The sequence below is a fragment of the Somniosus microcephalus genome, chromosome 13 (genome assembly GCF_052327205.1).
Source record: "Somniosus microcephalus isolate GS21.2 chromosome 13, FLI_Smic_1.0, whole genome shotgun sequence".
NCBI lineage: Eukaryota > Metazoa > Chordata > Chondrichthyes > Squaliformes > Somniosidae > Somniosus > Somniosus microcephalus.
Genome location: NC_140999.1, coordinates 176,642,019 through 176,657,024, shown reverse-complemented (window position 1 = coordinate 176,657,024; position 15,006 = coordinate 176,642,019). Strand labels below are relative to the sequence as shown.

The 15,006-nt window shown below is 51.2% G+C and overlaps 1 protein-coding gene across 4 annotated transcripts in view; it reads left to right on the top strand.

Moving 5' to 3' along the window:
- LOC147108810 (serine/threonine-protein kinase Sgk2-like) overlaps positions 1–15,006 on the top strand; it is a 179,927-nt gene that overhangs the window by 139,876 nt on the left and 25,045 nt on the right. For 3 of the 4 annotated variants that reach the window (XM_086005675.1, XM_086005676.1, XM_086005673.1), the window contains exon 3: positions 10,605–10,674. In XM_086005675.1, the coding sequence (XP_085861801.1) occupies positions 10,666–10,674 (9 nt within the window). In that variant the 5' untranslated portion in view covers positions 10,605–10,665. Of the gene's footprint in view, positions 1–10,184; positions 10,675–15,006 lie in introns of those variants that run through there. The other variant, XM_086005674.1, reaches the window with a different exon arrangement.

The window sequence follows — 15,006 nt, the reverse complement described above, 5'->3', positions numbered from 1 at the left end:
CCCCCTTGCCGGAAATTCAGTGGCTTCGCCCTAAGAGGTTGCTGGAGCGCTAAAAGAGGCGTTCCACTACTATCTTTAGGCGCTAAGCCGGCGGTGCAGAGGGATAGCGCCGAGGCGGGGCACAGCGCGGGTGCGGTCATTTTTTGATTGACAGCAGACCCCGTGGCGCCGACCCGCTCTTAAAGGGGGAAGGGACGATTTGGTCTGCTGCCACGCCCTGCACACTGCAGCTTTGCAAATAGGCCTCAACACTGCTGCTCAGCCCCAGGGAGTCATGGCAACGCCAGAGAAGGCCCGTGAGCGTGCCCTGCGCTTCTCAGAGCGTGATCTGGAAATATTGGTGACAGCTCTGGAGAAGAGGCGCAGGATCTTGTTCCCAGAGACTGGGAGGAATCCGAACCACCAAGAATACACCAGAGCCTGGAAGCAGATCACCAACAGGGTGACGTTCACCGGCGATGCCCCCAGGACCCACAAACAATGTCGGAAAAAATACAACGACCTGACCAGGATTGTCAGGGTGAGTACCCTTTCCAGTCTCCTCCTCATTCTTGCATGTACACCTGACATGATGGGCAAAGGGAGCTGAAAGTCCTAATGGCCAGCCCTCAGCCAGCAGCTTTGGGACAGTCATGAGCATCAATTGCCCATTCTGCACTCTACACTCTGGCCAAGCTATTCCACCATGGGAGGCAGTGCCCAGTACATCAGGGCTACACTCTGGCCAAGCTATTCCACCATGGGAGGCAGTGCACAGTACATCAGGGCTACACTCTGGCCAAGCTAGTCCACCATGGGAGGCAGTGCACAGTACATCAGGGCTACACTCTGGCCAAGCTATTCCACCATGGGAGGCAGTGCACAGTACATCAGGGCTACACTCTGGCCAAGCTATTCCACCATGGGAGGCAGTGCACACTACATCAGGGCTACACTCCGTACTTACAGCCCGTCCTTTCTCTTGCAGGCTAAAGTAGCCTATAATCGCCAGGCCCATGCCAGGACCAGGGGAGGCCGCGCCAAGCTGCAGAAGCTCACTCCCCTGGAGGAGCGCGTGAGTGTGCTCATGGGAGCCCGGCTGATCGTGCCCACAGCGTGCGGAGTAGCCGACCCTCCACTGCCCGGCAATGGTAAGGACCTCGCCTTTTGGCCCTCTCGCGTCGCACTTGCGCATCCGAGCTACCTCCTTTGCCACTGTCCCACCAATGCGCTGAATGCCACCAGTCCTGACTCCCTCGCTGACGCCGTCTCCTCACTCTGAAGCTACTCTTGTGCATTCCTGCTTTCAGCTGGTGACGACCAGGTCCCTGAAGCTGCCAGTGACAGCCCCTCCGAACAGGAGGAGGAGGAGGAGGAGCAAGAGCAAGCCGGACCATCAGGGGAACACTCAGGTCCCACAGGAGAGGACGAAATGATTGACACGTCCTCACTGGACGAGTGCCTGGACCAACTGTCGCAGGGGATTGCAGCTTCTGGGACCAGTGGCGTCCAGCCACCCAGGAGCCCTGCGCGTGGGCCGCGGCCTTCCCCCCCAAAGGGGGGAAGGATCAGAGGGGAGTGCAGTTGATCGGGACACTCGCCGCCACCAACGTGGCAAGGTTCCCCTAGTTCGGTCCTCTGCTCCCCAGCGGGAGAGTCCCGACTCCAGTCCGGACACCTTCACCTCGGAGGAGGCGCGGAAGCTGGACAAGATGGCCGAGGATTCGGACCGGCGCCACACGGAGCTCATGCGCGTGGTGGGGCGCATGCCTGAGGCCATCGAGTCGCTGGCGACCAGTGTGCGCGAGTTCGGGGCATCAACTGCCGCGAGTGGCCGCATGCTCACTGATGCCGTCAAGTCCCTGGCGGGTGTGATGCGGGCGCACACCAGGACAACGGGCACTCACTGCTGCCACACGCGCTGTCTCAGGCAGGCATCGCCAGGGCACCCGCCGCGCTGCAGCATCCCAGCGAGCCGCCCCTCGGCTGATTGTTGCGGATCCTGCAGTGCGGGCCCGGCCGAGTGCCAGCGCGCCACAGCACCAGCCAGCGCATCTCAGTCGCCAGCTTGCCCACATTGCGCCATCCGTCGCCGCCACTCCCCCACTGGGGCATCAAGGGCAAGCGGCTGGAGCTGATGTTGGCCAGGCTCAGGTGCGCCACTCAGCAGCCGGCCCCTCGAGGCCCAAAGGCCGTCTAGGCCGCCCCCCAAGGGCATCTGGCGGAAGGACATCTGAGCCTCAGGCGCCTTCCCCCAGCCTCACAGCAGCCACTGGGCAGAGCTTGTGAAGGAGCAGCAGGCCAGGCAGGGGAGGCAAAAGGCTGGACAAGGTCTCGCCCTCGCGGGCCACTCAGTAGAGGGTGTGGCCAGCTTTCGTTTTATATGGCGGTGGCCATCTTTCTTTTGCCCATGGTTGTTTGGTTCGTGGGCTTATTTTTTGCGTTAAGGCCGAGGTTGAGGCCAGGTTTGTACAAATGTGGAGTTACTCCTCCCCAGTTTGTGGGAGTGAGTCGTTTGTTGGGCTTTTTGTGGGGCCCGTTGATTGTTTTTGGGGATTCATGTGGGAAGGGGTTTTCATTTTTGTGTAATAAATAATTATCTTTATTCATACAGTCTCCATGGTTGTTCTTGTTCGTGTTTGTTGGCTTCGCCGGCTGAGGGCTTGCGGAGCGGCTGCATTCATCTTCCCTCATGGCTGCTGAAGAGGCATCGTTGTATGCCTCTTCAGCAGCGGTCCTGGGCGCGCGGAGCGGGGTCATGAGCCAGGTACACAAAGGATAGCCTTTGTCCCCGAGTAGCCATCCTCTTGGGGGAGGCTGTGCCTCGAACATGTCATTCACAGTACTCTGCCGCAGGATAAACGCATCGTGGCTGCTGCCTGGAAAGCTGGCATTGACAGCCATGATGCGCTGCTTGTGGTCACACACCAGCTGCACATTCAGAGAATGGTAGCCCTTCCTGTTGCGAAACTGCTCGGCATGCTCCAGAGGGGCCCGCAAAGCCACATGCGTACAGTCAATGGCGCCCTGCACCAAGGGGAAGTCCCCGAGTCTTGCAAATCCCAATGCGCGCTGATGCTGGCTCTCCAGGGCCATGGGGAAGGAGATGAATTGGCTTCTCCTTCTGAACAGTGCTTCGGTCACCTGGCGGATGCAGCGATGCGCGCCGTACTGGGAGATGTTCGCTATATCCCCAGCAGCGGATTGGAAGGAGCCGGTGGCATAGAAGTTCAATGCCACCGTCACCTTCACTTCCACCGACAGAGACGTCCTGCACCTGAGCTTTGGATGCAGATCTCTGCGAAGCAGGTGGCAGATCTCTGCAACCACCTCCTTTCGGAATCGGAGCCTTCTAACACATCGCGCGTCAGTCATGTGGAGGTAGGAGCGCTGCTGGCGGTATAGCCTGACTGGGTAAGGCCTACGTGGCCGACGCCTGTAGCCCCCTCTGCCTCTAGCCAGGGCTGCCCCTCTCACAATGCGTCTGCGAGCCCTACGGACATGGCGCTGCAGCTCCGCGTTGGCACCCCATGCAACCCCCATCAAATCCTGGCAAACAGTCAAATTTCCAAAAGGCCACTTGCAGTGCTCTGGCCTGAGTCCAAAAATACCTGAGCTGTTGCTGCTTGAAACCAGTTAGCTATCCTCCTTGTTGTGTGTCCAGAAATGCGTTGCACAAGAGTGTTTGCTGCAAAATGGCTGGGCTTTATACTGGTGGGTACGTCCCCTTTAATTTGCGCCCCCCGGGGCCCACGCTGGTTGTGTTGCGTTCCTTTTTTCAAACGCTCCGGCCGCCAGCCGCACAATGGGGCGGTCCGACTGAAGTTTGGAATCGGGGCGGCCAAAGGGCGTTGCACGAGGATGTGACGTCATTTTCTGCGCGCGCATCCGGGCGGGCGCTAAACTTTGCGCCGGCGCTAAGGGTCAACTTAACTTGGGGCGAGGCGCAAACTGCGCTGCGCCCGGGCGCTACACGCATAGCGCCCGAAATTCACTTCTATTAAGGCGCTAACTGCTGGCGCAACCAACTGAATTTCTAGGCCTTTGTCTTTTGACAAAAGTCTTGTCTTGGATTGGATTGGATTGGATTTGAAAATAAGCACAGCAAGATTCAAAAAGAAAAAAAACAACAATAAGACAGGCGCACGAGGCCTGAGGACAGAGAGAAAAAAAACTCTGAATTTCTAATTTTACTTACTATTATTGTTAACTTGCTGAAAGATGCTGGTACTTTGCAATGCTCTGCAGGTTTGTGTTAGAACAGAGAATGTTGGCTGTTGAAATCCAGTTACTACATCATCTGAGAAGTCTGTTTTAAAAATAGCGGTTCTGTTAATACAAGAACAATTTAAGTTCAAAATCAGCCAATGGTCTACTTGTAAGCTAGTTGTCCATAAAGCACTAGTATTGGTCACCATCAAGCAGTGAGCAATGAAAGGAACTGAAATGCAGACTAATAGTTATATTGTGGCGGAGCCACCATAAGACTATGGACATTTGTATATAATTACTTTTTACAGCTTTGTTATACAGCCTGACAATGTATCTTTAAATGTATCTGTTACTATACTCAGGCTCCTATACTCTATGTGATGACGTCATGACGTCAGAGCTTGGAACCTGCTGGCAGTTGAGCTCGGAACCTGCAGGCAGTTGAGCTCGGAAATTTCTAGTTAGTCCTGAGAGGCTTCCAAGCGGACCAGACCTGTTTGTATCTGTTCCTGTAGTTGATACCTAACTTCGTTTGTTCATTAAAGTTAATTACTTTAATTCACTGAGTCAAACTCCATCTTTTGGTGGTGACCCAGAATTCTTCGAACGATTTCGTTGAAAAGACATCATGGACACGAACGCCGTCACTCTCAAACTGCCACGCTTTTGGGAGCAGCAGCCAGCCGCGTGGTTTTGCCAGGCTGAAGCTCAATTCGAAATCCGGGGAGTTACAGCGGATTCGACCCGTTATTACTACGTGGTCTCTGCCCTCGACAGCACCACAGCCTCGCGAGTCGTCAGCCTCCTCGAAAGTCCTCCTAACGACGGCAAGTACGAAGCTTTAAAAACATGCCTACTCCAAATATTCGGTCTGTCTAAATCTGAACGCGCCCGACGACTGCTCGCCATGCCCGGTCTTGGGGACTCAAAGCCCTCAGAGCTCATGAGCCAAATACTCACGTTGCTCGGCTCGGAATCACAGTGTTTCCTCTTCCGCGAGCTGTTCCTCTCTCAGCTACCAGAGCCCGTACAGATGGCCCTGGCCAACTCCGCGATCATGGATTGTGCTGAACTCACCGCAGTAGCGGATAAAATCTTTTCGGTCGCCCAACAGTCCTGCGCGGCCACGAACTGCCCAGACAGCACCGAGCCCCCCGCCGATTCGGACTCGGACTACCCCGAACTGCAGCCATGTTGTGCCACCATGAGTCGTCCTGCCCCCACGAGGGCGAACCAGTCTCCTCTTCCTACGGGTTGGTGCATATACCATTCTCGTTTTGGCGCGAAAGCCTGGAATGGCCGTCCACCCTGCAGTTTCTTTCAAAAAAACAACAAAAAAGGCCTTTTTCAAATCGCCGGGGTTCGAAAAGCTATACTAATCCTGCTGCACATGCGGGGATCACGATGGCTATGGGATCTTCAGGAAAACTCCTGTACATCACTGACTCCCTCTCAGGACAGCGCTTCCTCTGCGACACTGGCTCCCAGTGCAGTATTCTGCCAGCGTCGAAGCTTGACCTACAGTCCGGCGGGCAGGGTCCCTCCCTTGAGGCAGCCAATGGCGCGGCCATCCGCATGTTCGGAAAGCGTTGGGTCCAATTGCGTTTTGGTGGCCAACAATTTAGCTGGGAGTTCATCACAGCGAAGGTTTCACAGGCCATCCTGGGAGCAGATTTTCTTTGCGCTGACGGCTTCTTAGTCGACGTTCAGCACTGCCGGCTAATCAACGCCTCAACCTTTCATTCGGTCCCCTGCCACCGAAGCACCACGGCATTGGTCAGTCGTTTGTGCAATCCCTTCCGCCAATGATTTTTCTCGTCTCCTCAAGGAATTTCCTGAGCTCACTAGGCCTACCTTTTCTTCGTCAGTAGCAAGACATGGTGTGACGCACCACATTTCTACGACAGGGCCCCCCGTTTATGCAAGAGCACGAAGGCTGGATCCCGGTAAACTCGCTGCAGCCAAGGTGGAGTTTCACACAATGGAACGCCTGGGCATCATTCGGCGGTCAAATAGTCCTTGGTCCTCACCTTTACACATAGTTCCTAAGCCGGGCGGTGGATGGCGGCCATGCGGCGACTACAGGCGCCTGAATGAGGCTACCACTCCAGATAGGTATCCAATTCCTCATATACAGGACTTTTCAGCTCACCTAGCGGGGAATTGCATCTTCTCAAAAGTGGGCCTCATCCGCGGCTATCATCAAGTGCCAGTGAACCCTCAAGACGTCCCCAAAACCGCCGTCATCACGCCCTTCGGGCTCTTTGAATTTCTCCGTATACCGTTCGGGCTAAAAAACGCGGCACAGGCTTTCCAAGGGCTATGGATTCCGTCTTGTGTGACCTAACATTCATCTTCGTCTACTTGGACGACATCCTCATCGCCAGTAGCAGCCACACCGAGCACATCACGCATCTGCGTACCCTCTTCTCTCGCCTTAGCCAGCATGGCCTCATTATCAACCCGGCCAAGTGCCAATTTGGCTTACGCAATATCGACTTCCTGGGCCACAGGATCACCGCAGAAGGTGCCGTCCCTCTGGCCTCCAAGGTGGAAGCCGTCGCATCTTTTCCTCTGCCACGGACCGTGAAGTCCCTCCAGGAATTCCTGGGAATGGTCAACTTTTATCACAGGTTCATGCCCAAGGCGGCGTTGTTGATGCAACCATTATACGAGGCCATCAGAGGCAAAGCGGGCAAAGACCCAATAGAGTGGACACCTCAGATGAACCAAGCCTTTGTCGAAACCAAGAGCGCTCTAGCCACGGCAACCATGTTGGCCCACCCCCTCCCAGGCGCAACCATAGCTCTCACCACTGACGCCTCCGACTACGCCATCGGGGCGGTACAAGAACAGTGGGTCGATGGGGCTTGGCGACCACTGGCTTTCTTCAGCCGACAGCTGAGGCCGAATGAGCAGAAGTATAGCACTTTCGACAGAGAACTGCTGGCACTCTTCCTGGCCATCCGCCATTTCCGCTTCCTCCTGGAAGGTCGACCATTCACGGCTTTTGTCGATCACAAGCCGTTGAATTTCGCAATGGCTAAGACAGCAGAACCATGGTCAGCGCGCCAACAACGCCATCTCACATACATTTCTGAGTTCACAACAGACATTCAGCATGTCTCCGGGAAGGATAACCTGGTGGTGGATTGCCTCTCCCGTGCCCAGTTCCATGCAGTACACTTGGGAGTTGACTATGTCAGATTGGCCGATGATCAGCAGGCGGATCCTGATGTACAGGCATACTGAACCACACCTTCCAGTTTGCAAGTGGCTGATGTTCCTTTTCAATCTGCAGGGACAATGCTCCTCTGTGATGTTTCCATGGGCATCCCACGTCCGATCGTCCCGGCCGAATGGCGCAAGAAAATCTTCGACATTATCCACGGGTTGTCACATCCCGGTATGAAAGCGTCCCAGCGGCTCATGGCGAGGAAATTCGTTTGGAAAGGCATGCATCTCGACGTCCGCGACTGGACAGATGCCTGCGTGACTTGCCAGAAAGCCAAAATACAACGTCACGTCAAAGCCCCACTCTCCACTTTTCCGGTCCCGGAGCGACGCTTCGACCATGTACACGTGGACTTCGTTGGTCCTCTTCCTCCTTCATGTGGGCACACTCATCTTCTCACTATAACTGACCGTACTACTAGATGGCCAGAGGCGATTCCTTTGGTTGCAACCACAGCAGCGGACATCTCCAGGGCCTTCATTTCGTCATGGGTAGCACGGTTTGGAGTACCAGCTGACATCTCTTCAGACCGAGGACCTCAGTTCACCTCTGAGCTTTGGAACGCCGTTGCTCAAAGTTTAGGTACCAAGCTTCATCGTACCACCGCCTACCATCCACAGGCGAATGGCCTCTGTGAGAGGTTTCACAGGTCTCTCAAAGCAGCACTACGTGCCAGTCTCACTGGGCCTGGGTGGATGGATAAGCTTCCTTGGGTGCTACTCGGTCTTCGCACAGTGCCAAAGGACGACCTGCAGTCTTCTTCGGCAGAGCTAGTCTTTGGTCAGCCACTCAGGGTACCGGGTGACTTTCTTCCTCCTCACACTGAACCTTGGTCTCCAGCTCAGCAACTCGTCAGCCACCGGGAAGCGGCCAGGAACTTCATGCCAGTGCCCAATTCACATCACGACCGGCAGCGTTCCCATGTTCCAGGAGATCTCAAGCACGCGGAGTACATGTTCATCCGACACGATGCACACAAAGATCCACTCAAGCCACCTTACACAGGTCCTTTTCACGTCATCTCGTCAGGCGATAAGACCTTCATAGTCGACATCGGCAGTAAGCATGACCACATCTCTATAGACCGATTGAAACCTGCTCATCTCGACCTCAGCACACCAGTTGTCACTGCCAAACCGCCCCGCCGTGGGCGTCCTCCTTCGACTGCCAGTGTTCCACAGCCACAGTCTGCCACTGAGGCACCAGGATCCACTGCACGGAGTCGGCTGCGATTGTTTTCTCCTTTTTCATCTTCGTCTTCTTTTTCCTCTTGGACAGCATCATCCCAGCCTCAAGCAACGGCTGCTTCATCTGCTACCACCTCTTTCCAGCTACCAGAGTACCGTAGTCGTTCGGACAGGCTCGTCAAACCTCCTTCGCGTCTTACCTTCACCGTCAAAAGCAATTCTGGGGGGGCGCATGTGGCGGAGCCACCATAAGACTATGGACATTTGTATATAATTACTTTTTACAGCTTTGTTATACAGCCTGACAATGTATCTTTAAATGTATCTGTTACTATACTCAGGCTTCTTTCCTATACTCTGTGTGATGATGTCATGACATCAGAGCTTGGAACCTGCTGGCAGTTGAGCTCGGAACCTGCAGGCAGTTGAGCTCGGAAGCTTCTAGTTAGTCCTGAGAGGCTTCCAAGCAGACCAGACCTGTTTGTATCTGTTCCTGTAGTTGATACCTAGCTTCATTTGTTCATTAAAGTTAATTACTTTAATTCACTGAGTCGAACTCCATCTTTCGGTTACAATATCTTCGATTTAATATTTCACCTGTGAAAGAGAATTGGATTAAATCTCCACTTAAGTACAGTGATTTCCCCAAAACTGATTGAAGATATTTTAATAATTAGATAGATACTGACAATATTTCAACACTTCTGAAAATGGTTGGAAGGATTTCTTGGAAGAATATTTAATATTCTTAAAATGTCTCTTGAATTTAACAATTCCTTTAAAAAAATTGATATATTTTACTTCTGCTTTATTTACTTTTCCTGCAATTTTAGTGCCTTTTAAAAAAAAAAAAAAAATGTTCTTTCATGGGATGTGGGCGTTGCTGGCAAGGCCAGCATTTATTGCCCATCCCGAATTGCCCTTGAGAAGGTGGTGGTGAGCCACCTTCTTGAACCACTGCAGTCCGTGTGGTAAAGGTGCTGTTCGGGAGGGAGTTCCAGGATTTTGACCCAGCAACGATGAAGGATCGGCGATGTATTTCCAAGTCAGGATGGCGGGTGACTGGGAGGGGAACCTGGAGGTGGTGGTGTTCCCGTGTGCCTGCTGCCCTTGTCCTTCTAGGTGGTAGAGGTCGAAGCTAGACTTCTCATTTCATATCTGGATATTTCGGTATTGAGCACGGAAGATCTGACCATTCGAGTTTTCTCGGTTGGACAAGACAATTCTGGCTGATTTGAGCATTTTTTCATTCTTACTATTCTCGTTCTCTTAAATCGCCAGCACAATAAGATGCAATACAGCGGGGCGTGTTTTGCACATTAATACTTTAACACTTCCTTTTGCCATAATCCCTGTAATACAACCGGGGCTAACAACCAGTGTAAAAGGGGGAGGAGGGGGGAGAACTAACACTGAACTCCACGGCGATTAGACCAACGGAGATCGAAACCAATCGGATGAAATGCCATCATTAATTATTATCCCTTTAAAAACTACGAAAGCCCAGGTGATCGAAATGCGCGAGTGCACGAGTAGAGCTGGCTTCGGAAATCGGAACTGACATCTGCTCGGTCCACTTTTCAATGCTTAATTTGTGATAAACCTCTCTTCTCAATCGGATATGAATGGGTTAAACCCCAATGGGTACAATGCGGAGAGAGTTCTAAGCAAAAAATTGGCAAAACTACAGCTAATCATTAACCCACTCAAACAAAAACGGGCTCTGAAGTCACACTAGCGTTCTGCATTAGTACCAATCAGTGCATCTCTGAGACTGCGTACAGTAAATGCAAATACTCGGGCGGTCTCAAAACCCCGCTGGGGGGAGATGACCTTGGAAAATAAGACTGGATTTAATCTCAGTTGTTCGAGGAAATGTGAAGTTCTGAGAGTTCTCACAGATGGGTTCTAATCAACATGTCTTCTTGGTGCCTTTGGTATTTATATTCAGTAACGGTCGATTAGCTGTAACTCTGCACTCTTGTCTGCAGGTTTTATTAAACAGCAGAGGGACAGATTGGTCGAGAGTATATACAATTCTCAATTGCTGATATGTACACCGTGAGTAAACAGAATATATGTCTTTAAACTGAGTTACATGTCATCTTGTTGAGTATTGTATTGAAACTGAATGTTATAAAAATCATTAAATTATGTTTATACTGCAACTTTGCTGTTGCTCTGAAGGAGTTTCTGGAGTCTGGTCCTGACTTGACTTCGGAAGCAAGTGGTGTGAGAACACCCTGAGAGGAGGCAGTCTCAACGGTACAGGTACGGTAGCATAGTGGTTATGTTACTGGACTAGTAATCCGGGAATATGAGCTCATAATCCCACCATGGCAGCTGGGGAAATTTAAATTTAGTTAATTAAATAAAACATCTGGAATAAAAAGCTAGTATCAGTAATGCTGACCATGAAAGTACTGTTTTGATGTAAAACCCCAGCAATGTGGTTGACTCTTAACTGCCCTCTGAAATGACCTAGCAAGCCACTCAGTTGTACCAAACCGCCACTGTGGGAGTACCTTCACCTCACAGACTGCAGCAGTTCAAGAAGGCAGCTCACCACCTTCTCGAGGGCAATTTGGGATGGGCAATAAATGCTGGCCTTGCCAGTGACACCCACATTCCATGAACGAATAAAAAAACCTTGAATTTTATTCTGTATGGAGGAGCATAACTCCAGTGGGTTGTCAAATCTGGTTTTAAAAAGTGCTTATGGCTCTCCTATGCATTCAAAAAGCCAGAGTTGATTTATTGTTCCGAGAGTTCAGATGCTCCACCCATATACTCTCAAAATTTTTAAAGTTTAATTACTAGGAAGGAGTTCTGTGCGTGCCTGTAAGTACATATGGGCAGAGTTCTCCCCTGGGAGAGAGAATCAGAGAGAATTGGAGCCAGACAATATAAACAAAGAATGCCTGGCTGAAACTGTTACTGCACCTACCAATCTCAGACTAGTAGCTGCAGCATAAGTGCATCCATAAGCTGTTTTTATGTCGGTCTTTGGCCACCAACTCCTGTAGCCCAGCTTTCATGTAGCTGATGGCCACATTAAAATAAAGCTTCTGCAATTTTCCTAACGAGCAGCTAGTAAGACTGATTTTTTATTTTACTACGTCTTCCTGATTGCCGACGGTCTTCCTCTGCCCAGTAAACATGTTGGGCGTGTTGGCGGTAACATCATGATGCATGCTATTATTTTCTCTACATGACATCATAGAATCTTACAGCACAGGTGAAGGCCATTTGGCCCATCATACCTCTGCTGGCTCTCTTGGAAAAAGTCCCATTGTCCTTTCCGCATATCCTTTTAATGTTTTTTTGTTTCAAATACTTATCCACTTCCCTTTTAAAAACAAATGTGAGAAGTCACACAACACCAGGTTATAGTCCAACAGCTTTATTTGAAATCACAAGCTTACGGAGCGCTGCTCCTTCGTCAGGTGAAGTGAAGAGATGCATATAGGCACAGCATATATAGTCAGAGAACACTGCCAGATGATTACAGGTACTCTTTCTAACTGCCCTTTATCCCACCTTGGCAGAGAGATAATCACAGCAATCAAAGGTGTGGATGGTGTCCAAACAGGTCAGTCAGGAAAACATTACATCAAAGAACAATGAGGTGGGGTCACCAGGGGTCAAATGTTGCAGATGTTGGGGTCTGTATGAAAACAAAAAACAAAGTACAATAAAAAAAAAGTTTTTTTTGCTGGAAATCACAGCAGGTCCGGCCGCATCTGTGTAGAGAGAACAAGCCAATGACGACTCGAGTCTGGATGACTACGTCAGGTGGGGTTACATGTAGCGTGACATGAACCCAAGATCCCGGTTGAGGCCGTCCTCATGAGTGCGGAACTTGGCTATCAGTTTCTGCTCGATGATTTTGCGTTGTCGTGTGTCTCGAAGGCCGCCTTGGAGAATGCTTACCCGAAGATCAGAGGCTGAATGTCCTTGACTGCTGAAGTGTTCCCCGACTGGGAGGAAACACTCCTGCCTGGCGATTGTTGTGCGGTGTCTGTTCATCCGTTGTCGCAGTGTCTGCATGGTCTCGCCGATGTACCATGCTCCGAGGCATCCTTTCCTGCAATGTATGAGGTAGACAACGTTGGCCGAGTCACATGAGTATGTACCATGTACCTGGTGGGTGGTGTCCTCACGTGTGATGATGGTATCTGTGTTGATGATCTGGCATGTCTTGCAGAGGTTGCCGTGGCAGGGTTGTGTGGTGTCGTGGTCGCTGTTCTCCTGAAAGCTGGGTAATTTGCTGCGAACGATGGTCTGTTTGAGGTTAGGCGGCTGTTTGAAGGCGAGTAGTGGTGGCGTGGGGATGGCCTTAGCGAGGTGTTCATCGTCATCGATGACATGTTGAAGGCTGCAAAGAACATGGTGTAGTTTCTCCGCTCCGGGGAAGTACTGGACGATGAAGGGTACTCTGTTGGTTGTGTCCCGTGTTTGTCTTCTGAGGAGGTCTATGCAATTTTTCGCTGTGGCCCATCGGAACTGTCGATCGATGAGTCGAGCGTCATATCCTGTTCTTACGAGGGCGTCTTTCAGCATCTGTAGGTGTCCATCGCGTTCCTCCTCGCCTGAGCAGATCCTGTGTATTTGCAGGGCTTGTCCATAGGGGATGGCTTCTTTAACGTGGATAGGGTGGAAGCTGGAGAAGTGGAGCATCGTGAGGTTGTCCGTGGGCTTGCGGTAGAGTGAAGTGCTGAGGTGTCCGTCTTTGATGGAGATTCGTGTGTCCAAGAATGAAACCGATTCTGAGGAGTAGTCCATGGTGAGTTTGATGGTGGGATGGAACTTGTTGATGTTATCGTGTAGCCTTTTCAGTGATTCTTCGCCGTGGGTCCATAGGAAGAAAATGTCGTCGATGTATCTGGTGTATAGCGTTGGTTGGAGGTCCTGTGCAGCGAAGAAGTCTTGCTTGAACTTGTGCATGAAGATGTTGGCGTATTGGGGTGCAAATTTGGTCCCCATGGCTGTTCCGTGTGTTTGGGTAAAGAACTGGTTGTCGAAGGTAAAGACATTGTGGTCCAGGATGAAGCGGATGAGTTGTAGGATGGCATCTGGGGATTGGCTCTTGTTGGTGTTGAGTACTGAGGCTGCCGCAGCGATGCCGTCATCGTGGGGGATACTGGTGTAGAGTGCCGAGACGTCCATCGTGGCGAGGAGTGTTCCTGGTTCAACTGGTCCGTGGGTGCTGAGGTGATCCCCACGCCACCACTACTCACCTTCAAACAGCTGCCTAACCTCAAACAGACCATCGTTCGCAGCAAATTACCCAGCTTTCAGGAGAACAGCGACCACGACACCACACAACCCTGCCACGGCAACCTCTGCAAGACATGCCAGATCATCAACACAGATACCATCATCACACGTGAGGACACCACCCACCAGGTACATGGTACATACTCATGTGACTCGGCCAACGTTGTCTACCTCATACATTGCAGGAAAGGATGCCCCGGAGCATGGTACATCGGCGAGACCATGCAGACACTGCGACAACGGATGAACAGACACCGCACAACAATCGCCAGGCAGGAGTGTTCCCTCCCAGTCAGGGAACACTTCAGCAGTCAAGGACAATCAGCCCCTGATCTTCGGGTAAGCATTCTCCAAGGCGGCCTTCGAGACACACGACAACGCAAAATCGTCGAGCAGAAACTGATAGCCAAGTTCCACACTCATGAGGACGGCCTCAACCGGGATCTTGGGTTCATGTCAAGCTACATGTAACCCCACCTGACGTAGAGTCATCCAGACTCGAGTCGTCGTTGGCTTGTTCTCTCTACACAGATGCGGCCGGACCTGCTGTGATTTCCAGCAAAAAAAATCTTTTTTTTTATTGTTCTTTGTTTGTTTTTTTGTTTTTCATACAGACCCCAGCATCTGCAACATTTGACCTCTGGTGACCCCACCTCATTGTTCTTTGATGTAATGTTTTCCTGACTGACCTGTTTGGACACCATCCACACCTTTGATTGCTGTGATTATCTCTCTGCCGAGGTGGGATAAAGGGCAGTTAGAAAGATTACCTGTAATCATCTGGCAGTGTTCTCTGACTATATATGCTGTGCCTATATCACAGAATCACAGACTATATATGCTGTGCCTATATGCATCTCTTCACTTCACCTGACGAAGGAGCAGCGCTCCGAAAGCTTGTGATTTCAAATAAAGCTGTTGGACTATAACCTGGTGTTGTGTGACTTCTCACATTTGTCCACCCCAGTCCAACACCGGCATCTCCACATCATGACTTTTAAAAACAATTATGGATTCTGCTTCCACTAATGTTTGTGGTAGAGCATTCTAACAACGTGCGGCATAATATAAATATACAAATAGATTAACTTCTCATAACTTCTCCCTACTTCT